Source organism: Phocoena sinus, chromosome 14 (genome assembly GCF_008692025.1).
Source record: "Phocoena sinus isolate mPhoSin1 chromosome 14, mPhoSin1.pri, whole genome shotgun sequence".
Taxonomy (NCBI): Eukaryota; Metazoa; Chordata; class Mammalia; order Artiodactyla; family Phocoenidae; genus Phocoena; species Phocoena sinus.
The window spans coordinates 64,690,484-64,713,808 of NC_045776.1; the positions used below are offsets into that span (position 1 = coordinate 64,690,484).

General features: G+C 61.0%; 2 protein-coding genes across 12 annotated transcripts in view; both read right to left on the bottom strand.

The window, feature by feature from the left end:
* The window catches only part of BCR (BCR activator of RhoGEF and GTPase), a 100,663-nt gene extending 98,380 nt beyond the window's left edge, over positions 1–2,283 (bottom strand). For 2 of the 4 annotated variants that reach the window (XM_032602394.1, XM_032602392.1), the window contains exon 1: positions 871–2,283. In XM_032602394.1, the coding sequence (XP_032458285.1) occupies positions 871–2,176 (1,306 nt within the window). In that variant the 5' untranslated portion in view covers positions 2,177–2,283. The remainder of the gene's footprint in view (positions 1–870) is intronic. The other 2 variants (XM_032602395.1, XM_032602393.1) reach the window with 1 other exon arrangement.
* A 6,616-nt stretch (positions 2,284–8,899) lies between these two features.
* RAB36 (RAB36, member RAS oncogene family) lies at positions 8,900–22,648 on the bottom strand. Of its 8 annotated transcripts, none has more exons than XM_032603413.1 (11): positions 22,467–22,633; positions 21,679–21,761; positions 18,595–18,686; positions 16,809–16,874; positions 16,344–16,445; positions 14,274–14,338; positions 12,722–12,773; positions 11,756–11,837; positions 11,400–11,490; positions 9,982–10,111; positions 8,900–9,745 (listed from the first exon to the last, which is right to left on the bottom strand). In XM_032603413.1, exons 2-11 carry the CDS (start codon positions 21,745–21,747, stop codon positions 9,589–9,591), a joined length of 906 nt encoding a protein of 301 aa, XP_032459304.1. In that variant the 5' UTR covers positions 21,748–21,761; positions 22,467–22,633; the 3' UTR covers positions 8,900–9,588. The 8 variants fall into 8 exon arrangements, 7 of the variants coding, with proteins under 7 accessions (XP_032459304.1, XP_032459302.1, XP_032459303.1 ...); XM_032603411.1 differs by lacking the exon at positions 22,467–22,633 and adding an exon at positions 21,839–22,323 and having other exon boundaries at positions 9,982–10,086; XM_032603412.1 differs by lacking the exon at positions 22,467–22,633 and adding an exon at positions 21,839–22,319 and having other exon boundaries at positions 9,992–10,086.
* Positions 22,649–23,325: the final 677 nt, after the last annotated feature.

Genomic DNA, 23,325 nt, shown 5'->3' on the forward strand with positions numbered 1-23,325 from the left:
TTGTACGCAGATGTGCACACGTATTATATACACAAATCCCATAGGTTTAATCTCAGGGCCAGGAGTCAGACCGTGGACTAGGAGCCCAAAATGAGCACCAATGGGCAGGGAAGACGAGGAGGCGAGAGCACACTGATGGATCAGAAAATGGAGCTAGGGTAAGACGCACAGAGGTGAGTAACGCTGGGTGATGTCTCTCATCAAAACTGGGCAGATCAGAACAGGCGTGGCCCTGCTTCAGCCCTGGCTAAAATCTTCACCCTGTGGATCTTCAGTGACCCACTGAGTCAGAACTGTCGGTCACCTCACTTCCTCTTCATTCGTATTTTCACCTGCTCTGACTAGCAAGTGAACTCCTACGGCCTGGGAGCAGCTGGCACCTCTTGGGTTCCCCAAACGTGTCATATAACTCTTGAGGACAGGTGGCGGGGATTGCCCAAGACACGGATCAATCCCGGCTAAAAGCCTCCATCCAAGCAGCAGAGATGACCCACCCTTTATACCATCCCTACTGCTCGGGGTGCGGGGGATCAGAAGGCAAGGAGATGACTGCCCAGGGCATCCTGGTCCCAACTCGCAGAGAGTACTCTCGCGAGAAGCACAGGGCTCTAGACCCAAAGGAAGAGCCACCGACCATCCCACACACCACCCCTCCCACCCCAATCCCATTCCAAACGCTGGGAATCTGCCTTCAGGAGGAAGGTGGGATGCAGTTTGTTCAGGCTCAGAATCAGTAAGAATCCTTCCAGTCCACAACAGTATTTGAAAATCACTCCAAAAACGATCTACCTTTTCCTCCCCGCATTCCCTACTGCTCAGTGGTTTCCAGCCAGGGGCAGGTGTGCCCACCAGGGTGGTAGAGGTACCCACCTGCGTCTCCATGGAAGGCGCCGTCTTGAAGCAGCCTGCTGGACAAGCTGTCCCCATCGCTGGGCCAAATCTGCCCCGTCTTGCGGACGCCCACGATGGTGGCCTCGGACACGACCACCGGGCCCTGCCGGTGCCGCTTCTGACACTGGGGCGTGGGGGGGCTGCTGCTGTCGAAGGATTGCTGCGAGTTCTGCGAGGGTGAGCGGCTCTTGTCCCGGAACGTGCGGTAGGTAGTGGGGCTCGGGGACACGCGGCTGGACTGGCCCGAGGAGAAGTCCTCCTCGCTGGACGTGAGGTTCTCATTGGAGCTGCAGTCCGGGGTGTAGCCACCTCCGCTGTCCTCAAAGCTCCGAGGGGAGTAGGACCTCCGCGGCCAGGTAAGGCGCTTCTCCTGCTCCGAGGTGCTCTGGCTGCGCTGGAGCGAGCCCTTGCCCTCCCCTTCCACCATCATGCCCCCGACATAGATGCTCTGGTAGGGCTGGTACTCCAGGGGCGGCCAGGGGGGCCTGCTGCCGCCATTGGCGTTGATCAGGTTGTCCTTCAGGAAGCGCGGGTTCAGCTCCGCGTCCTCAAAGTCGCCGTCGAGGCCGCAGCTGCTCTCGGAGAGGCGCCCGCGGTAGGAGGGCCTGGGCGGGTCCCCAGGGCCGGGGCCCGCGCCCTGCTGGGACTTCTTGCGCTCCATCTGCATGGCCTGGCTGCCCAGGGAGCTTATGCGGTCCGACACGTCTTTGTCGTTGACCTTCACCAGGCCGCGCTCGTGGTGGAACTCGACGTTCACATAGAAGGGCTTCTCAGCGTCCGTCGCCGCCGGCTGGACGGGGCCCTTGCGGATCCTCTCGAAATTGGAACGCAGGGCCGCCACGCTGGTGGGGGGCCCGCGGTCGTCGTGGTCCGCGGGAGCGGCGGCCCCGGGCCTGCGCGTGGCCGCCGGTCTGGCCTTGCCCGGGGAGCCCTCCCCGTCCAGCCGGGCCTCGGGCTCGTCGGCGGGCGGCGGGTCTGAGCAGTCGGCTGGCGCGGGCTGGGGGCGCGGCGCGCGGGGCTCGGCGGCGCCGTCGGGGGGCTGCGCCGCGCGCCGGAAGCCCCAGCGCTGTCGGTCGTAGCTCTTCTTCTCCTTGGCCAGCAGTGTCTGCAGGTAGATCATGCGGAAGCGCTCCTGGTTCACCTCCTGCTCCAGGCGCCGGATGGAGGCCTTGCAGCGATCCAGCTCCTGCTCGATATCGCCCACCGAGCGCAGCTCCATGCGCGGCGGCTCCGAGTCCGGGAACTGCGCCTTCCACGCCTCGGCGAAGCCCACCGGGTCCACCATGGCGCGGCCGGCCTCACCTGCGCCGCCCGGCTGCCGCGGGGCCCGGCTCAGCGGCGGCGCGGCGGCCTCGCCAGGCCCGGCCAGGGGCGCCGGGCGGCCCCCATGCCCCCGGCGGGGCAGCGGTGGCGGCAGCTGGCGAACAATACCCGCCCCCTCCCGGGCTGCAGGTGAGGCTGCAGCCAGGCTCCCCGCGCGCGGGGCGGGGCGAGGGGCGGGCGCGCGCGCGCGGGAAGGGCGCGGGGCTGCGCGCGCCGCTATTGTGTGCGGGGCTCCCGGCGCGCGCGGGCGGGCGCTACCTCCGCTAGGCTGGGCCCGCTAGCCCATGGCCGCCGCCGGCGCGCTGCTCTCCTCGGGCTCCCGCGCCCGCGCCCGGCCGCCGCCGACTCCCCGCGCTGCGCTTGGCCAGCCCGCTCCCGCCGCACTCGCGCCCGGCCCGCACTCGGCGCCGCAGGAAGGGGAGGGCCGGGGGGCGGTGGCCGCGGCGCGGCGGACCGAGCGTGAGGGCCTCTTAAAGGGGCCGCTCCCAGCCGTGGCCCTGCCAGTGTCCCCGCGCCTGGGAAAACCGAGGCCCGGACGGCGAGTTCTGCACTCCTGGGACAGGAACCCCTGGGTCCGCATTGCCCCCCAGCCCGGCAGCCCCTCACCGGCGTCACGGCTGAGCGCGCCCCTAGCGGGCAGGTCACCCAGCGGTGCCAACTGTCCTGCTGCGAGGGAGTCCTGGGGTGGGTGATGAAGCAACATCTGCCACACGGGACTGTCACAGAGATAATCAATAGGAATTTCTCCCCAGGTCACTCAACACCCACGTCTCCGTTCCTGCGGTCCTGGGCCAGGTGTTTGCCTGACTCAGAATTTATCTCTGTAATCTGCCTCTGAAGGGGTCGCCAGCCTCCACTGGGACGCGCAGGGCTGGGCGGAAGACAGCATAGCCCAGGCGGGCAGCGAAACAAAATCTGTTCTCGTCCCCCAGGGAAGCCCAGAGATCTTAGACACACAGCACCCTGGAGGGAGTCCAAGGGGCGCCAAGTGAAAATACCCCCACCAGCCTGCTGGGTGAGGGGATACGGAAACAGGATTTGTCGACCAGAGAACCCGGCTTGAGTCCTGACCGCCTCTGCCCCTCTGTGCCTGCTTCCTGGGCGTTGAAATGAGAACGAGAATACCTCCCCACCCCCCGCCCCCGCCCCCGCGGCTGTTGTCCCTGCACGGATGTGAGGGGTTGTCTTGCCTTCCCCGCAGTTCCAGTGCCACCCAGAGCGGATGCCCTGACATCTAATCTAGAGGAACAGAGCCCAGGGCCGGCCTGGCTGGGATTCAGGTCTCTCCCACTCTGGGCTTTGTGACCTTGGCAATTCCTTTCCCCTCTCTGAGCCTAAGTTTTGTCCTCTTATGCCAGATGTTGTGAGCACCATGTGTAAGGCAACCAGATGGGGCAAATATAAAGCATGTGCTGTTCCTTCCATGATTGCCTTTAATGTTGGTGCCCTGGGAGACTGGCAGGAAGACCCTGGGGAGCAGGACTGGCAGACACTTCCAGGCACAGCTCACTGCCGCCCCCTGCAGGCTCTCCACCCTCCTGCTGCCACCCCTCCCAGGCCCCATGTCCCCTCCCACTCCTCTGCAAGGCCAACAGGGCCCTTGTAAAGCCTGTTTTGCAGGTGAGGAAACAGAGGTTGATGCCCTGACTTTGTGGCCGGCAATGCGAGGCGGGAATCCCAGCAGTGCTCACATCCTGATGACCTCTTCTTCAAAACGGGTATAATAAATCCTGACCTCCCAGGGCATGGCACACAGCAGCTCAGCATCGGTATCAGTTGCCTTCCTTGGATGACCTGCTCCCGTCACCCAGCGAGTGGGTCCGACAGGACTAGAACCCAGGCCTCCAGAACCCCATTCCCTGGCTGTCAGCAAGGAGAATCCCAAAAGCACAAACATTTTTTTCCCCTTGCTGACAGGGTCTCTGAGTTTCCAGGGGGAATTGTGGGCTCATCAGGGACATTATCATTAAACACCTGGGAAAGAAAAGGATACTTTGTGGGGGGGTGGCTTCAACCATCAGTGAGGTGTCCCTTTCCCTGGTTTGCAGGCCCCAACTCAGCCCCACCTTAAATATTGTACACATCAGCAAGCTCATATCAGAACTCTGACGCTGTTTGGTTTGGGTTTGCAAGCTCTGTTCTCTTGGTAGAGCAAGTGGCTTGTTGGGTACAAGGACACTGCAAGATAGTGGCTATCTTCCCATGGGACAGCTTGTTCTGGCCCCAAGGACACTCCTCCCATCCTCTGAGCCTTCCCTGAAAGCACCCCCACCCTGGGTCTCTGGTCCTTCCCCGAAGAGCTTTCTTATCATTTCTCCCTCCTGAGGAAGGGAAGAATGAGGAGGAAAGTGGGGTCCATATATATGACACTCTGTAGTCCCCCATTTGGTGTCTGTCCCAAGCTAGATCTAAACTTCCAAGAACAGAGATCTGTCTGTCTTGTTCCCCAGTGAACCCCCAGTGCTTACGACATAGTAAGTGCTCAGCCAGTGCTGACCCGGGTGGGAGCGCAGAGCCCAGGGAGGAAAGGGTGAGGCGGGCAGAGCCAGGCCACAGCAGAGGTGTGTGGGCCTTGAGGGCGGGCATTCAGGAGGAGGCAGAGGTCAGGGGAAGGCTGGCCAGTGAGCTGGTCCTAAAGATGGAGACAGACAGGCAAAGATGGGGAGAGTTCAGACTTCTGGGTGTGTCTGAGGAAGAGCTGGGTTATGGGGTGAGGCTAGTGTGGGCTGCAGGAGGTCACATCAGGGGTTTCGCACCCGTGAAAACCATCACTACAATCACCACCACTCCCAATAGATGGGTTTTTTTTTTCATCTAAAAACTAAAATGGAACAGGAAAGTGGGATTGTTGGTGATGTCCCCTCCTCAACTTCCTTCATTTTCTGAGATATGGTTTTGTGGCTCTATAATTCATTTCATAATGAATCTCTCTCTCTCTCTCTCTCTCTCTCTCTCTCTCTCTCTCTCTCTCTCGCGCCCCCCACCCCCCCACCTCAGCAGCAGCCCTAGTGGTCCTTGAACCCAGACCAATGTTCCGGCAACTCCTCCCCGAGGCCATCCGGTCCCTTTGCTGGAAGGAGAGGCTGGGACTCAACGGCCCCCTCTGCTGGACAGAACGCAGAACTTCCGATGCCTCAGAACCCTGGGGACGGAAACAACCCCAACGTCTGTCATGGGAATATCACAGTGGAATATTATATGACCATGAAAGAAAATGCAGTACCAATACATGCTAAACATTGATGAACCTTGAAAAAATTTATGCCAAGTGAAAGAAAACAGTCATAAAGGGCCACATATTGTATGACTCCATTTACATGAAATGTCCAGAATAGACAAATCTATAGAAACAGAAAGTAGGTTGGTGGTCACCTGGGGATCGGGGATGGGAGGAATGGGGAGTGACTGCTAATGGTCTTACACAACAATAAGTGGGGACCATATTTTGCTCCTTCTCTGCCTTGTCTGTACCCTCCTCCCCACCTGCTTTGGGGGCAGAGGCTAGACGAGGGCTCCCTCCAAACGGGATGTGGCCACATGACCCCCATCTGTCATCTGCCATCCATCAGCCCCAGGGAGCTTCGGGCAAGATCAGAAAATGGGGGCGATCGATACAGCTGTTCTCTGGCTCTGCTTGTTGCTCTGTGCTGGATGGTGCCTGGTGGGGTACCTCTTCCAGGTTACCAGCCCCGGCCCAGAGTGGGTAGCCGGGGTCTCTGAGGGACTTCCCTGGCCAAGGGCTCTGAACAAGTGAGCTGTGGGCCTTTCCTCCCAGTCCCCCTTGTCTGTAACTCCACCACCTCTGCAGAATCAATTCTGGACGAAGCCCTGCAGCGGGGGGCATCCCGGCCGAGTGCCCAGGCTGCCATTTCCAGCTTCACAGAGAAGAAGGGGCTGGGACAAGATGAGCTGGTTCCTGAAGCCACGGCCAGTGACATGGTGCAGGCTGTGGCTTCCAGTGGCCAGAGGCCCAGAGCACCCTCAGGCCAGGGGTGCCATCCACCTGTTGGGGATCAGGGAGCAGAAGGAAGGGTCTGCAAACAGCAGCCTGGGGACAGGCCGCACTACCCTGCTCCCTCCTGGGGCACAGGCTCGGACAGGTGGCTGGTGGCCCTGAGTTCTGGGAGGCGTCTGGATGAGGGGGTGGAGCCTGGAAGGAGGCTGTGGGACAGCCACGCTCCCTGTCTGCCCGACATATGGGAGGTGACAGGGGAGGCCACAGCAGATGGCAGAGGAGCCCGGGGGCTGCTGGGAGGGTGTCTCATCTCAGGGCCTCCTTGGGTGACGTGCGCCCAGGGCCCCCTGCCCCCGTCTCCGGGAGCCCTGAAGGCTCAGAAGATGAGGGCCCTCTCTGAGCTGTTGCTGCTTCTGAAAGCTCCCCCACCCCACACCCCACCTCTCATCCCCACCCTGGGCCTCCTGGGTCCCCGAGTCCCCTCTATAGTCCCCAGGCCGGGAACGCCTGTCACCCTGGCTTCTCCCAGGTTCTTATCTATGTGAGGGTGTGAGTGGAGCAGGTCCCCTGCCCATCACCATGCTCCATTACCTACATCTCAGGCGACCTCAGGTGTCCAGCTTAGGCTGCCTGGGTCCCTCAGGAGAGCGCAGTCCCTCTGGGAGTGGCTCCCATCCCATCATCAGGCCGAAGTGGGCATTGGGTGGATCCGAGGCCCCCCGTTCCCTCCAGAGGCCACAGCAGGGTCGGGGAAGGGGGAGGCTCCTACTTGCCAGGAGGCCGAGACCCCCACCATGCTCTGGGTCACTGCGGAGACTGGTCCCGTGGCTGTGGGGCCGGGGAAGGACCGACTAAAATCACGGGGCTCAGGAAGCAGGGTGTGATGGGGAGCGACTGATTAGCTCATTAGCTCTGCTGTGGACCCTGAGGAGGAGCAGGTGTGGGACCTGGAGTGGGATTCCCGCTGGGATCAGACTGCAAGCTGGCGTGGGAGGCGGAGAGAGAGGAGGGACAAGGAGTGCGGAGGAGAAGTGCTCAGCTGCATCCTGTCACCTGGGCTCTGTGCTCAGGCTCCTCTCCAGTTAGGTGGGGACAGGAGGTCCTGATACCCAGCCCCCAGGCTCGCTGGGATGAAAGGGTCTTCCTCCCCCTCCACTGAGTGCTCAGTAAATGGGGGTTCTGGTTACTCCCCCAAGAGGCTGGATGGCCCCATTCCTGGGTGGCTCCTGCTTTGGGCCAGAATTCCCACCTCCAATGGGCTGGAGGCAGTGGTGGTGCCTGCATGCGACTCCGTCCCCAGGCCTGCACGGCTTTCCCTGGAATCTTCTGTGTCTGCCTCTCACCAAGCTCCTCCCAGGAACAGACCTTACGCTTGAGCCCCTTCAGCCCTCCCTGGCTGCTGCCTGACTTCAGGAGCCTCTGAGTGAGCGGTGGGCACATCCGCCTCCGGCCACTGACGAGGGCCAAGCACAGGACTGTCCCCAGGAGGTTCAAGAAGAGGCATCTTGGTGAGAGTGAATGTGTCTGCCGGAGACCCAGCGGGATTCCTGTCTCCCTCCCTGCTACATCTAGGTGAGCACCTGCCGGGGGCCTTTTGTCTAGGAGATGCTGGGGAGATGAGGTCACAGGGTCGCTGCCCTGGCTCTTAGGGTCCCACAAGGCGGTGGGGGGGGGATGGGGGAGAAGCCCAAACATGGACACCACACCCAGAAGTAACAAGTGCTGTGGGAGCCGTGGGGGCTCCAGGAAGTCCTCCCAGAGAAGGAGCGCCCGAGCCACCGGGCACAGAAGAAGCCTGGCACCTGCAAAGACTAGTGACCACGGGTGAAGGCTGGAGCACAGGGGCCTGCAGGGTGGGCTGGGGCAGCCACTGAGGGGCCTCGAGTGCCAGGGTGAGAAAAGCGAAGGAGGGGAAGGGCCCCGGGATGGCTCTGAAGCTCTCGCATGCGGCCCTGGGTCTCCACCCCAGAAATTTAAGTGCTTGTAGAGGATGTCTTTGTGGACTCATGGTATCAGTGGAACCACAGCAAAGTGGTCTGCCACTTCAGAAGAAACACTGAACAGTTGGGCACACACGGGGCAACAGGAGGAGAGTTTCACAAAGGGCCATTTGGAGGGGTGGGCGCACATGAGACAGTGGTCCTGGCTCGGGGGCTAGTGACAGCAGGGGGCATTACCGCCCCCCAGTCCTGGGGCCTAGAGGGGTGGGGGACGGAGCCGGGAGGGTGCCAGCCCACCTGACCAGGGTCTGCCATCCTGACGCTGTCTGTGGTGTGCCCCAAACCCGGTCGTGGTGCACCCTGAGATAGCCTGCCCCTCAAAACTCGGTCTGGTGGGCCAGCCCACCGAAGGCCCAGCAAGGCCTCTGTGGGGAAACCCGAGTGTGCAAAGCTATAACTATGAGGATGGTCACTTCAGTTAAAAAAAAGCTAAAAGCTGGACACAAGCCAGCTGTCCCACGGCCGGGCAGGGTGGATGGACTCTGGCCCATCTGCATGAAGGGACACGCAGGCTCTCGCTCTGGCAGCTCCTCGGAATGTGGCCTGCCCTGTGGGCGTGGGGAGAAGTCACTCTGGTTTAACGGCAAACAAGGCGCCCAGGCCGTGGCCGTGCTGTGTAGGAACAGGAGTCCTACCCACTGCAGATAAGGCTTACGTCCGGGACCGCAGGGACTGTCACTCTGCATGCAGAGCTCCGTGCTGTCTCGCTTCACAATAAGCACACATGCCATTCCTTTAGGAGTGATTTATATAAAGAAGTATCTCCTATCTATAAAAAAGGAGAGCTAAAAATGTGGTGAAGGGGGAATGAACAGAAGCTGCCGAGTCTCCCGGCGGCTAACCACCTGGCTGCCCGAGAAATGCTCACCATCTACGAGAAACAGGCGGGAGCCAGACGTGCCACCTGCCTATGGCCATGGAGGGCAGGATTGGGCGGCACACACCCAGGGCTGGGGAGAGTGGGGTGGGCGGGGGCTCAGTAGACCCTGAGAAGGAGCAACACGAGGGCATGGAGAGGGTTGGGCGCTCTGGGCGGGAGCCGGGGAGGGGAGACCTGGGTGCTCTTGCCCGATCTGGGTTGCAGCAGACAGGGAGCCTTGACTTCACCAAGTGCCGCTCATCTGGACCACCGAGATGAGGATGATTCCGAGGTCGACCAAGGAAAGTGGGGAAGAGGCCCGAGGGGATGCTGACTGTGCCCAGGGCGAGCGCCGTGGGCCTGGGGGCACGTGTCCGTGCCTGTGGTCCTGAGCCTCCCGGGGCCGGGGGGGGGCTGTCGAGTGACTCTGTAAGTACAACTGGCCTTCCAGATGACAGCCTCAGTGCCCCCACCAGCTGGGCAGCATGGGACCCTGGGCAGCCACTGGGGGCCTTCCCTGGCTTCCGACCCGCTAAAGAGAAGAGGCGGAGCCCTGGGGCTCAGCACGGTGGGTGTTCCATGTCACCCTCCAGGTCACGGGAGGCACCGCCCACACGCATGCAGGCAGTGGAGGCCTCTGACGCAGGCTCAGCTAACAGCAACCTGGGCTGGAGGGCCTCTTGCTGTCCCGGGTCTCGGGTGGATGTCCCTCCATCCCTGTAATGAGGGGAGAAGTCACCTGGCATCAACCAGGCACCTGCAGCTGATGGGGGTGGGCGTCTGAGCTGGCAGGTGGGCAGGGAGGCTGCAGGCTGGAGGTCAGAGGGATGGGGGAAGGGGCAGCCAGAAGCCAAGAGCAGAGGGCGATGAGCCAAGGGAATGGTTGAGTCTTGGGCCGGAGGGTGGTGGACGCGGACTTCAGGCTGAAGCCTCTCCCCAGCCCGGCCCATCACCTGCACGTACGGATGATGTCCCCGTCGCCGACCTGCGGCCGGGCACTGCTCCTCCGCTCCAGGTCCTGCAGCACCGAGCGCTCGAAGGCCAGGGCGGCCACACGGCTGAAAAACGCCTTCACGTTCTCCCCTGTGGGCACGTACAGCCATGACCCCGGCCACCTCTGCCCCTGCCCATGGATGCACTGGGGGGTGGGGGAGCCAGCGGTGCGGGAGCCAGGACAGCCCCCCACGCTGTGCAGGGGATGGGCTCCCCACCCTGGCCACCTGCCCTGGCCGCTCCTGAAAATCTCTGAGCCTTGGTTTCCCGGCATCTACTCTTCCAATCAATTGCTACTGAGCACCCATGGGCCAGGCACCGAGCAGTGTGGGCCTGCTTTCCTGTAACCTTTGAGCACCTCTCCAGTGGGCAGCCATGAGGATTAGAGCCACTGGCCCCCATGTCCTCCGCCAGGAGGACAAGACCACCCATCTGGGCACAGGGCCGGGCCCAGCCCCCGACACACATGCTGCCCTTGTGCAGTTAACAACCTATACCACCGCACAGGGCAGTCCTTCTTGGCCCATAGGGAGCTCTCAGGGAACATGCTGTTACTCCAATTAGAGGGTGGGTTCTCACAGCCTCAGGGACACCGTCAGGAAGGAGAAGAGGGAACTGGACACGCGGGCTGCCACTTTTTGTGTTGGGCTGGAGGTGGAACTTCCACTCGCACTCCTGCTGCCTCACCCAACCCCCCGGCAGGTGTCCACGGTGGCCCCTCGCCCGGGGTAAGGGCTCCCAGGTGTCATTCCCGAGTCCCCACAGCCTCGGGGCCTCCTGTACCCCAGGGAGTTATTTCATTTCATCCCCCCAACAACCTGTTTTCAAAATCTGTTCCTTGCTTCTCTGCATTTTCTCATTTTTCCTCAGTGAATCATATGGCTTTTATCATTTAAAACACATTTTCCCATTAAAAGTAAAACGAGATTGACAGCAACACCCCACTTCCCAGATGAGGATGATGAGGCTCAGAGGCGTTGGGGGCCGGGGTAAGCAGTGCCCGTGGGTGAGGGCAGCTCAGGGCCCGGGGACCCAGTGAGGCTGGGTGGGGTGTGGGGGAGGGCTGGAGGGCCGTGAGGGATGTTTGAGTGCCTTCTATGATGACACCTGGGGAAGGGAGGGACAGCCGGTCACGGGCCCCTCCCACCTGTACCAGGTCAGGGGCAGGAGGATGGTGTGGTTACAGGTGAGGCTGCGTTCCAACCCCAGCCCCACCACTGCCTCCCTGAGACTCTGGTCGTGACCTCACAGGGACGGGATGGATGTGCCCCACAGCGGCCGCGGGGGTCTCACTAGAGAACACAGGTGTGCCACTCCTCCCATCCAGGGCAGGGCCCCCACCCCCGATCACCACGGCAGCAGCCCTGCACCCACTCACCGGTCTTGGCTGACACGGACCAGTACTCGGCCTGCATCTCGTTGGCTAGGCGCACGGCCTCTGCCTCCGCCTGCTTGCACGCGGCCCCTGACTGGGAGAAGCGGCCCTGCTGACCCAGCTCCTCGGGCCTTGGCACCTGCCCACAGGTGAGCCCGGCTGTCCCAGGCGAGTCTGAGCGCCAGCGTCCCTCCGTGATGGGACGAGCCCCGAGCACCGGGAACCGAGTGGCCCTGCTTTCAGACCCCCGCCTGCAAGTTCCCACGTAGGCACATACGAGTCACCCTCTGCTCCGCAAGCCCAGGCTGAAGGGGCCGTGTTTCCCAAGGCCGCCCCTGGCCCTGACCCGCTCCGCTCACCAGAAGGTCCTTCTTGGTCCCCACAAGGAACAGGAAGCAGGCGCCTGGTTCATTCTCCCTCAGCGCGTCCTCCAGCCACTGCCTGGAACATGGGGGACAGGCAGAGACGGCACCCACCCCCCCAGGGGCTGAGGAAGCTGGGATGGGGTGCAGCCCGGGTCCTCCCAGGGCCAAAGGTTGCAAGGAGGGTAGCTTGACCCGAGCTGGCCTCGGGGGCCTCGGGTGGGTGGGGACGCAGGGGCGCTGTAGGGGGAGCTGAAGGCCCCATCCCGGCCACGGCTCTACCCTTGCCCTGGGTGAGACCTGCACTGTCACCAACTGGAGTGACCAGCCTGGCCTCCGTCACAGGGCTGGAGATGCGGCTGTGAACACCCCAAACAAAAGCAAGGTGAAGGGGCTCTGGTCTGTCAGCTGATGAACCCTGGCTCTTTTTTTTTTTTAATTAAAAAAAGTTTTTGGTTTTTTTTTGGCCGTGCTGTGTGGCTTTTGGGATCTTAGTTCCCTGACCAGGGATCGAACCTGCACTATGGCAGTGAAAGCATGGAGTCCTAACCATTAGGCTACCAGGGAATTCCCAACCCCCGGCTCTTGCCCAGATCTCTGCCTGAGACAGCAAGTGCCCAGTTGTGTCCCCAGAGACAGGGCCCAGGCGAGGTGAATATGCCAGGCCCCTCGCCACAAATTCGTCAGGCTTTCAAGATGACAACAGCAGAGCACTGAAGCCAGCGTGCGCCATTCTGCGCTGGCCACAGGCCCAGCTGGCCCTGCCTTCTGCTGTAGCTGCAGATCTTGAAGGATAAAAAGGTAGCCAACAGTCATCGGCCCGTGGGTGGCGGATGCTGACCAGCAAGCTTGGTCACCCGTACCCACTGTCAGGGGCCCAGCTCATGGCCCAGGTTTAGGGAGCCCTCCAGGCAGCTTTCTGGGCCCAAGGGTCCCACGGGGGCTGCAGAGCCCCAGACTTGCCTGGTGTGCTCCAGGGTCTGCATGTCAGTGAGGTCAAAGGCCGTGATGATCACTGCATGGGGTGGAGGGGGGAGCCAGGAGCTGGTCAGTGACGGGGGAGGCAAACACGGCGTGACAAGGGGACTCCCGCGGAACTGATGGGGGCGACGGATGCTGGGAGGGAGACACCCATGGCTGCCCTGGAGACCCAGCCCCCCACTCTGATCCACACCCAGTGGCCCAGCCACAGGGGGCTCCAGGGAGGCAAGGTGAGCCCCTGCGTTCAAATCTCCCCTCTGTCTCTTACGGCTGAGGGAGTGCAGGTGAGGCCTTGATGCTGAGAGCCTCAGCCTTCGTCTGTGACATGGTGAGGACCACAGCTACCTCTAGCTCTCAGGGTAGCTCTGAAGACTAAGTTGGGGCAGCTGTTTTAAAGCTCTTGGCCTAGGGCCTGACGTGGGGCAGACTTTCCCCCACTGGCAGCTACGGTCGTGCGGGCGATTAGCAACAACCAGCTTCAGAGGAACAATTTCTGAGGAGCAGCGTGGGCAGGAAATTGGGAGATGCGGCCCCCTCCCCCCAGCTCCTCTCATCACTGCCCTGTCTGGTCCCCTGTGCCCTGGGTGGCCCCATGTGGAGAGCATTCCTGGCCTGCTCTCTTCTGGCCCCAGGGGTGTGATCAGGGCTGGACGTGGGCCTCCCTCTGCACCTCGGCTGAAGGCTGCAGGAGGCCCACCCATGTGCCCTGCCCTGGCAGAGGGGCTGAGAAGTGAAGGAGGAAGCTGATGGTGGTGGTGACCATGGCCGGGCTGCTGTCTGCGGGGCTGTGCCAGGCGCCTCACGCCTTATTCCCAGGGGGTGTCATCCCCCTGAGAAGAGAGGCCACAGCAGATGTGGCAGAGCTGTTATTCCAATCCACAGCCGAAGTGCTCGTGGTTTCCTGTTTTTGCTTTTTTCAAACCTTAGTGAAAATGTGACTTTTAGCACCAGTACTGAGTGGACCTAACTGTACCTCGTCATCTGAGTCCGGTTTGGATGCCTCGGACCGCTTGCTCTTACCTCTCACTGAAACCCTTTCTCTCTTCTTCCTGGTCAGAGGAGGGGGCTTATGCTGCGGCTGCCTGCTGACCAGGAGGCCTGCCCAGGGCTGGGGCGCCCTCAACAAGGATGTGGTGGGCGAGGAGCCCCGCTGGCCCCCACCTGGGGGCCCACCTCCACTCCTCCCCTCCAGCCAAGCCCCGCCCCCCTGCTCCTGAGTTGACTCTGCTCTTCTTTCTGGGGTCTCTGCACAAGTACTCCCCACTCTGAGCACCCTTCTGAGCTGAAACTGGGGCTGAGACTTTCAGGTAGCACCCACCACCATGGGTCCCTAAAGCGTGTGGCTGCCGAGGCTGGCCTGGGCCCCGCTGGAAGACGAGGACCGGCCCCGTGTTTCCTCAGTGGCTCTCAGAGGACAGATTTGGTGCCTGCACGGAATACCTGGGCATCTTGCTGTGCGCCCAGCAGGGAATTCACGGGGAGCCCCTGCTGCACATGGTTGAGGCCCCACTGTTGCCGTCACCCGGCTACTCACCCTGGGCACCCCGGTAGTAGGCAGACGCGATGCACTTGAACTTCTCCTGTCCTGCTGTGTCCCAGCTGCGCCGTGACCGAGAGGGAGGGGGAGAGAGAGGGAGAGAGAGAGAAAAGGGGAAACGGAGAGGTGGCAGGTTAAGCCATTGATCACAGTGTCCACAGCCAGCAGGCTTGTGGGGCCCTGGGCCGGAGACCCATGTGCCCACAACAGCTGCATGGGTGCCACAAAGTGGCTGCTGCCAGCCAGCCAGCCCCACCCCCCGCTCCTTAAGATTCCTTCCTTGGGCGCCCATGGGGAACCCCCTCTCTGGATGCACTGTGCTCATGGGGGTGGGGGCGCGGCCTTAGCATTCCCACTGCCCAGATGAATGGAGCTGTAGCTCAGTCCCTTCCCACTGCGCCATAAAAAACAGAATGTGCTCCCTGATGTGGCTGCTCTCAAGGTGTGAAAGTCCACCTGTAGAGGCGACCCCGGGAACGGGACTGGGGCTCTGCCACTTGCTCATGTGTGACTGGGGTGTGGCTCCACCTTCCCCGTGGCAGTGGAGGGGACGCTCAGCTTTCTGGGTGCGGTGCATTGTCTGATAAGGACATGGTTTGCTTCTCTGATCAGTTAGCTCTGGCTCTCTGGAGGAGCTGAGCCCTGGCTCCATGGGAAAAAAATGCAATAATTGATTAATGATGTCTGCCATGGGCACAGTAAAGATAGAGGAAGTTACCTGCTGAGATCTACTTGCCCTGGTTTAGAGCAAGGCTGTAGGTCAAAATGCAGGGCTGAGTCTGAAAATCCACCCTTTTTAAAAATCAACACATCAAAATTTAAGTTTTCTCAGTAAACTAACGAGTAGACAAGCCATGAACAAGACACCAATAATCTGAAATTTTTCCAAGCGATCCAGCATGATGCAGAACTGTTTGGCTCTTTCATTAATTCATTCACATTTCCACTTCTGAAGAATACTCTGGGTGGGAGCTGGGAGGGTGGCCTGGCAGTGGGGCCAGTTGATTGGCTGGCAATGGCTTCCGTGTAGGACAAGGAGAGGCGGAGCCCGGAGAGCCCCCTGCTTCCTCCTGCGTCCTCTAATTAGACACAGCTGCCCTCCGCAGCTCCAGCTAGGCTGCCCCCAGCAGCTCGTGCTGTTTCACTCTCCTGCCTCCTCATCCCCTCGGTCCTGCAGGCCTGTGTCTTCACAGCCTCTTCTGCTCTGGTCTGACCACGTACACCCCCTTGGGCGAGGTTTGGTGGTACCATCTGCTCCAGGACTGCACTGGGACTGGTCTCAGAGGAGCGGGCACTGTCTCGACACATTAGGAGCTGAAGTCCACAATGGGGTGAGCTCCACCGTGATCACCGCGATCCCAGGCCCAGCCTGGGGCGTGGAGGCCCGAGGAGTGAATCCAGGGAGCAGGGGTGAGCACCAGGGAGAGCGCAGGAGGAGGGGACCAGACAGAGGCCCAGGGAATGCCAGCAGGGCCGGGCCACGCAGGAGAGGGCCAGGCTGGAGACCAGCAGGTGCCGGAGGAGAGGGGCTCTGGTGGGAAAGCATGAGGCTGGGGGGAGACCCTAGGCTATTCTGAGGGAAACTAGAGGAGAGGGGCCGAAGCCAGGGGTGTGCGTGTGTGTGTGTGTGTCCCTGAGAGGCCAAGGCGTGAGGTCTGGCAGGGAGGAGACAGACACACAGATAGAGGGAGAGAGACGGGGCAGCATCCGGCCCCAGTAAGGCCTGTGGACCGTGTGGCCTCTGCTAGAGCCCAGAACGCAGGGAACGGTTTTGGCCCCGTTTTCCAAGTGGGAACAGAGGCTGGAGGGCTGAAGTGACTTGCCGGAGGCCGCGCTGCTGGCCTAGCAAATGGGATCACAGAGGGCCCACAGGGAGCACCAGGGGAGGCTGGGGGCGGGGGCGGGCACATCAGGCTGCAGGGACTGGGGCAGCAGAGAGCCCAGCTTCACAAAACCGCCCGGGGCTTCCTGCCCGCTCGCCGAGGCCTTCCCCGGGGTCTCCGCCGGCGTCTCCGCGAAGCCCTCCACAACCATATGATGGGAAACAAGCGAGGCGCGGTGACTTACATCTGGAGGCTGAAGGGGATCCCGGCGACCTCAAAGCGCTCCATCTCAAAGTCCACCCCGATGGTGGCCTTGTAGTCGCGGTCGAAAACATTCCTGCAGAACCTGTGGGGGCCGAGGAAGCCATCAGAGCCCGCCCTCAGGGAAGACCAGGCGGTGACGGCCACGGAGACGGGCCGCAGAGACAGGCTACGGGCGACGGAGCTGCCAGCGGGAACTCCGTGTGGAGAGAGGCTGCGGCAGCAGGAGACCAACATGTGGGTCAAGGCAGTGAAAAGTACCGCATCTGCCGGCAGGGAGGGAAGGGAGGGGAGCCTGTGGCCCCGGGGGTGGTGTGACCAACGCCAGGCTCCTAGGACGCCGCACTCCTCGCGGACCCACCATCTCCCAGATTTCTTGCACCCCCTCCCAGCAGCCACATGGTCTCCACTACGACATGCGATGGAGCCTCCCGGGCCGGTGGCGCACCTGTGGATGAGGCTGGTCTTGCCCACGTAGAGGTCGCCGACCACAACCACCTTGGAGAGTTTGAGCCTGTGAGGAGTACGGCGCGGTGCTCTCAGGCGCGATCACGGGAGCATCTTTGCGCACACGGGCCCCTCCTTCCCTGCATTCCCCACTCGTGATGCGGACAGGTCACCTGTGACACAATCTGGGATGTCTGTCCCCCTCACTGGCCCTCAGAGGGGAGGGCAGGAGGACCTGCATTTGTTCTGGGGACTCTGTACCCCTGATCCCACTGGGTCCATGTCCCTCCGTGAGAATCACAAATGGGCACCATGGGAGGCTGAGTCTTGGGCTGAGGGAGCAGCGGGAAGAGCCCCAGGTGGGGCTGTGTCCAAGTTGGGTCACCTGCTCCAGAGCTAGCTGCTGCCTGGGAGCAGAGTAGACACGGCCCCTCCCTCGAAGACGTGGCCAGGTGAGCCGCACCAAGTCACCAGGTGACACAGAGGTGCCCTGTTGCTGTCTGCAGGTGGAGGAGACTGGTGGTTTGGGCGTGACCCACAGTCCCAGGAATGCTGCTGTGTGAGTGCAGGACACACACAGAGGGAGGGGTAGCTGCTCTAGGTGAGCAGGGTCCCCCCTCCCCAGGGAGCCTGAGAACCTCAGAGCCACGGCCCAGGCGTGCAGACCTGAGTCCACAACATGCCCCCAGCCTGCCTGGCCCTGGAACGCCCTCCAGGGTGATGGTGGTGTCCTGGCAGGCACACAGCCCCAGGCCCTGCACCCCTGCCTGCGTCCCTTACCTCGGCACTGCATCTGCGCTGCTAGTTCTGTGTGTGTGTGTGTGTGTGTGTGTGTGTGTGTGTGTGTGTGTGCGCGTGTGTGTATGTGTGTGTGTGTGCGCGCGCGCGTCTGGTGTTTTGTTTTGTTTTTGGCTGCACCCATGAGGCTTGCGGGATCTTAGTTCCCTGACCAGGGATCGAACCCAGGCCCTGGCAGTGAAAGCACCGAGTCCTAACCACTGGACAGCCAGGGAATTCCCTGCGCTGCTAGTTCTGGAGCAGGTGGCCCTGACTCTGCTTCTCAGGAGGAGTAAAGGTGCTGCCGCAGGGCCACTGGGTTCCCCTGTGCCCCGGTTTCCTGGCCTTCCAGCACTGAGTGTGGGGAAGGGTTGGGAGCTCCTTGGTGGGAAGCCCCTGGTGTGGAACCAGCACTCCCCCAGCAGCCGCCGCCATGCTCAGCCTGTGACCATGGCCACCTCGGCCATCCTGGCCTCACCGTCCCCATGTGACTTGTGAGCTCAGCCTTCTCCCTGAACAGACCATGAGCCCCTCAGGATGCCTGGCGGAAGCAGGACCCTGCACCTGTTTGTTAAGAAGATGTGACCATGGCAGGACACCTGTGCCGCAGTGCCAGGCGCCCTGAGGCAGTGACAGGGCGCACACGTGCCTCTCCTTCCTGCGTGTGGCCTGGCGAGGAGCCCAGCATGGAGTTCAGGAGCACGATGCAGGGGGCACCCGCTCCGTCTGGGTGAGGGGGCAGGTGTGGTGGGGACTCAGAGGAGACCCCAGGGACCCAACGCTAAGTCTGAGGCCTGAAGGGCAGGAAATGCTTCTGGAGGGAACAGCCGTGCTCAGACCTCGCTGCTGGCCTCACCGAGGGGGGAGCTGTTCCTACAGCAGGTGCGGCAGGTAAAGCCAGATAAACGGCTGATGCTCCTCAGACCTGTATGGGGTGGCGGCGCCCGCATCCACACACTCACACGTGCGCTCGACCCTCCCCACCCTCCCCTGGCCAAGCCAGCACTCACCCGACGGTCCCCGTATTCCTGTGTTGGCAGGCGGCGCTGACCTGCCCGTGAAAGTGCTCCCGGAGCTGCAGGCAGGCGGCGGGCGTGTACCACTGGAAACAAGACAGACAGACAGACAGGTGGGCACATCACCCTGCAAAGCTCGCCAAGCGGGCAGCAGCCTCCTTCCTGAGCCTCTGTCACATCCGTCCTCTACCTTGTCAGCGACTCCCAAGGCTCCAGGATCTTGTGAGCCCCGAGGAGGAGCAGTGGCACCAGGACACACCAGGGAGCCCAGGTGGGGATCCAGAGAGCTGTGTCCCGCTGGGGGCAGCTGTGCCCTTGCTGCGGGCGTATCAACCCTCTGTCCCCTCTGGGCCTCTTCCAATGAGAGGAGGGGTGGGCTGTAAGGGCCCTTTTAGTGCCAAGATCCTCCTACACCTTCTATGGATCTCTGATGCCATTTTTATTTTTAAAATATGCATATCTGTGCATGGAAAATGTCCTGGAAGGCACTTTCATCTTCCATATTTTTCAGAAGGCAGAACTGGGTAGTGGTCTAAGAGCAGGGCCCCTGTGTCCACCCTCAGCTGCTGTGTGACCCTGGGTAGTTGCCTCATGTCTCCGAACTTCAATTTCTGCATCTGGAAAATCTCAGGGACTTGGGGGCATAAAACGAGGTTATATTTGTGAAGCCACCAGTGCAGAGCTGGTCTGGCACATACATACTAAGTGATCAGCAAAGACGCCATGACACATCGAATGCAGGTTTGTTCTATAATTAGAAAAAATGATATTAAACAAATGAAAGGTGACCATTACATTTTGCAGTCAGATTGGCCAAGGCTAAGTGTGGGGCATGGCCAGGATGTGGGAGGAGGCCGAGCTGGAGACGGCTGCTGTGCTCTGCTGTGGTCCCTGGGCCACCCCTCTGTCCTTCAGGGCCCCTGCGGCTCTGCCCTGGTCCACCTGCCCTCTCGGCTCTGTGTGACCAAGGCAGCAGGGATGGTGAAGGAGCTCGGCCAAGGGTGAGGGCGGGACCTCACAGAGCCCATGTCCTCATCTGTAAGGTGGGGACACCCCTCACGGCACCTCTTGGTCTGCTCACTGGAGTGGGCAGTGGGCAGTGCAGACGAGCGCTCAGCCCAGGGCCCCCGGCCATGCAAAGGTGTGTGGCCACCTCTCGGGAAAGCTGGCTGCTTTTCCGTCCACTTCCGCGTCAGTGTCAAGCTGGGGGCTGGCCAAGACACGGCGGTCAGTAGAGGGGTCCCAGGACTTGGGACAGATTGGAGAAGTGTGCTAGGGAAGGCTGGCAGGAAGTGCACAGAGGAAAACCGAGGCACATGGGGTGAAGGAAGGACTGGCCCCATCTGACCACGAACTGCTTGGGTGTGAAGTGCTGTGGCCCTGGAGTGTGGGATGAACTTGGCCACAGGCAGTTGGGGGAGAATCTTACCTTCTGTGGAAGCAGGGATGCCCTAGCCTGCCTCCCAAGGTGGGGAAACGTCAGAGCTCTGGAGTCGGCCACGGTTGGGTCAAGTCTGGGCTCCCACACGCCCAGCTGTGTGACCTCAGGCAGTCCTCCCTACCTCTCTGAGCCTCATCCCACTTTGTAATTGGGGTCCTTCATCCCATGAGACCTGGACTGTTTTGTGCCGATCACGCTTCCCTTCCTTTGGCTTTTTTTTTTTTTTTTTTTTTTTTTTTTTTATGCGTTACGCGGGCCTCTCACTGTTGTGGCCTCTCCCGTTGCGGAGGACAGGCTCCGGACGCGCAGGCTCAGCGGCCATGGCTCACGGGCCCAGCCGCTCCGCGGCATGTGGGATCTTCCCAGACCGGGGCACGAACCCGTGTCCCCTGCATCGGCAGGCGGACTCTCAACCACTGCGCCACCAGGGAAGCCCCTTCCTTTGGCTTTTTAACCCCAGTCCCCGTCATCCCCAGTCACCACTGTCAAGTTCAGTAGAGAAGCAGCTGCCTGGGCCTCTGATGAGATGGAAAGTCCTGGGGGCACTGTCCACGGGTCTAAGGCACCGAGGCTTTATCTGTGCATGTTGGAGACAGAACTCGGGGTTGGGGGGAAGGCAGGAGAGGGGGAGGAGGAATGACTGCGGACCCCAAATACCCAGAGCCTACCCTCCTTCCCCCACCGGCCTGGGCACAGATTTCAAGACTCAAAAGAGAGGATTTCTCCCCCCCCACACAGCATCAACCACTGATGGCAGGATCTTAAGCATCCTTCCAGATACCCTGCACGTAGAAGCAAACACATGCATTTCTGCTCCTTTTCTCACACGTGGTGCTCAACAACTTACTTTGGCTCTCAGTGTGCATCAGCCCCTGAGAGGTGCTCATGCCTCCCCGAGTCTGTGTCAAGAAGCAGCATTTTGCTGTCTGAGCGGCCCCCTCTCGAGGACATTATGTTGTGTCTGACCTTCTGCTTTACAAATTGCTGCAGTGCCTGGCCCTGAGCATCTGCAGTGCTGGGAGACATTATCCCGCTGCTCCCTTGGGAGGCTGTGCAGATTTGCATCCCGTGCTGTGATTAATAATGGATTTTAATATAGATGGAAGAGAGCTGTGAGTTTCCAGCAAGGACAGAAGGCAGAATGGTAAGGGGTGAGAACTTTGGATTTGGTGTCAGGAAACTGGAGTGCTGTTTGATAATGTCATAATTAAAATGAGAAAAACAGTGACCACACTTGGGCAAGGGAGCTCCCTTTTACCATGAGCCAGACACCCAATATGAGAGGAATTATCCTTCTGTACCAGTGGCTCTGAGAGGTTGAGTAACTTGCCCGCGGTCACACAGCTTAATGACATGCAGGACTCACACCCAGGACAGTCTGACTGCAAAGTCTGTGCCCTTAACATCCATGCCACACTGCCTCCTGGTGTCACCTTTCACTTGCTGGCCCACCTTGGGCAAGTCAACACCAAGCTTCTCAAGAAGTCTGCTGAGTCCCTGGGGTCTGTCAGTGAGGCACTGACCTCCCCGATTCACCTGCTTTGTTTCCAGTGGTGAGTGAGGTGGGGAAAGCGGGATGAGGGCATGGTGTCCGGAGAGCAGTACACATATCAAAGGCTGGCCTAACGCCTCCCTACCTTAGGGAAGCTGGTGATGACGCGGTCCCGGCTCACCGTGGGCCCCAAAGGCGTCACAGAGGACCTCATTCTTCCTGGGAGTCCTGTGGACCCAAAAGGGGGAAGAGAGTTAGGGAAACTGTGCAAATCCCTGGGGACTCCCCCAAAGTTGATACCTAACGTTGCAGTAGCTTTGAAAACAGGTCCAAGCCTCCTTCTCTGTCAGGAATGTCAGGATGCCAGGGGCCATCTCTCCAATCTGCAGGCAGTGTGTGTTGGGGCACGGGGGCGGGTACCAGGCCTGCCACCAGGCCTGGGAGTCGAGGAGACCTGAGTCTCCTGACCGACATCCACCAGGAGTGGCCCCTCCCTGAGCTCAGCTCTGGGCTGAGTGAAGGAGCACAGTCGTCAGGCTGTGCACACAGCCCGGGCAGAGGAAGTAGAGTGGGGAGGGCTCCTCAGCTCCTGCCCCTTAAGGGATGAAGGCTCTGGGTATGCAGGGCCCTCAGGGTTCAGCCCACAGGCCTTTCCCAGAACCACCACAGCCGGCACAGGGCCCCTCAGCCTATTCCACAGCCCCGGCTCCTTCTCCCTCCCGCCCCCTCCACACTGGGTGGCCTTGACCGAGAGAGAGGCCTGTGGTCCTCCGCATCGGACCGTCTCTCCCCAGACCAGCACTGGGGGCCCGGGGTGTGCGGTCAGGAAACGAGGAGGCCCGGGGCCCAGGCCGCTTTCAGGTTATGCAGTGGGAGGTGGGCGGGGGATCACGCGGGCGGGAGAGGGTGAGTCCGAAGGGGCGGCTGACTCACCTGCGGCGGCTGCAGAGGCTCCTGACGCTGCCTAGTCCGGAGGGTCCAGTGGCCGCGATCACCATGGCAACGAGCACCACACGGGACAGGCGGGCGTCTGACGAATCCGGGACGTCGGGGATGGGGCTCACAGCCAAAAGTGTTCCGCCAGCGTCTCGCGCCGCGATCACCATAGCAACCAGAGCCTCGCGGGAGACTCCGGGACGCGGCCCGAGCGCCGGTGATCACCATGGCAACAAGGGCGGGGCCTGGTGGGCGGGCCAGGTCGGCCATGGGTGGGGTCTGGGCTCCAGGGGCGGGCCTGGGCGGGGCTGACCGTGGAGAGACTTGCGCACCTGGCCTCCCTGATGTCGCCATGGCTGGGGAGGGTTGGTGGTTCAAACGTGGAGGGAATTATGTGAAGTGTTTAAGTACTTATTTTCATAATATAGCAAATGTGATCTTTTTCTTGTTATGTAACCTGCTTCCACCCTTGCTTCTATCCTATTCCCAGTTCAGCAGTCCCCAGGGATCCCTTGTTAAAACACAGATCAGATCATGTCAGTCCTCAGCTCCAAACCCTCCAATGCCTCCTCATCGCTCTTAGATGAATAAAATCTTTACAATAGCCCAAGAGGCCCCATGTGATTTGCCCCATTTATTGTCTTAGCTCATCTCCTACTGCTTCCCCCGCCCCCCCCCCCCCCCCCATCCCACACATGCTCCACTGGCCTCCTTGCTGTTCCTCCACACGCCAGGCACCGGGGTGCTTGCATCAGCTGTCTCCTAGGCCTGGAAGGCTCTGTCCCCAGATAGCCACATTGCTCAGATGTCACCTCTAGATGAGGCATCCTATTTACAACTGCCGCATCCTTCCAAC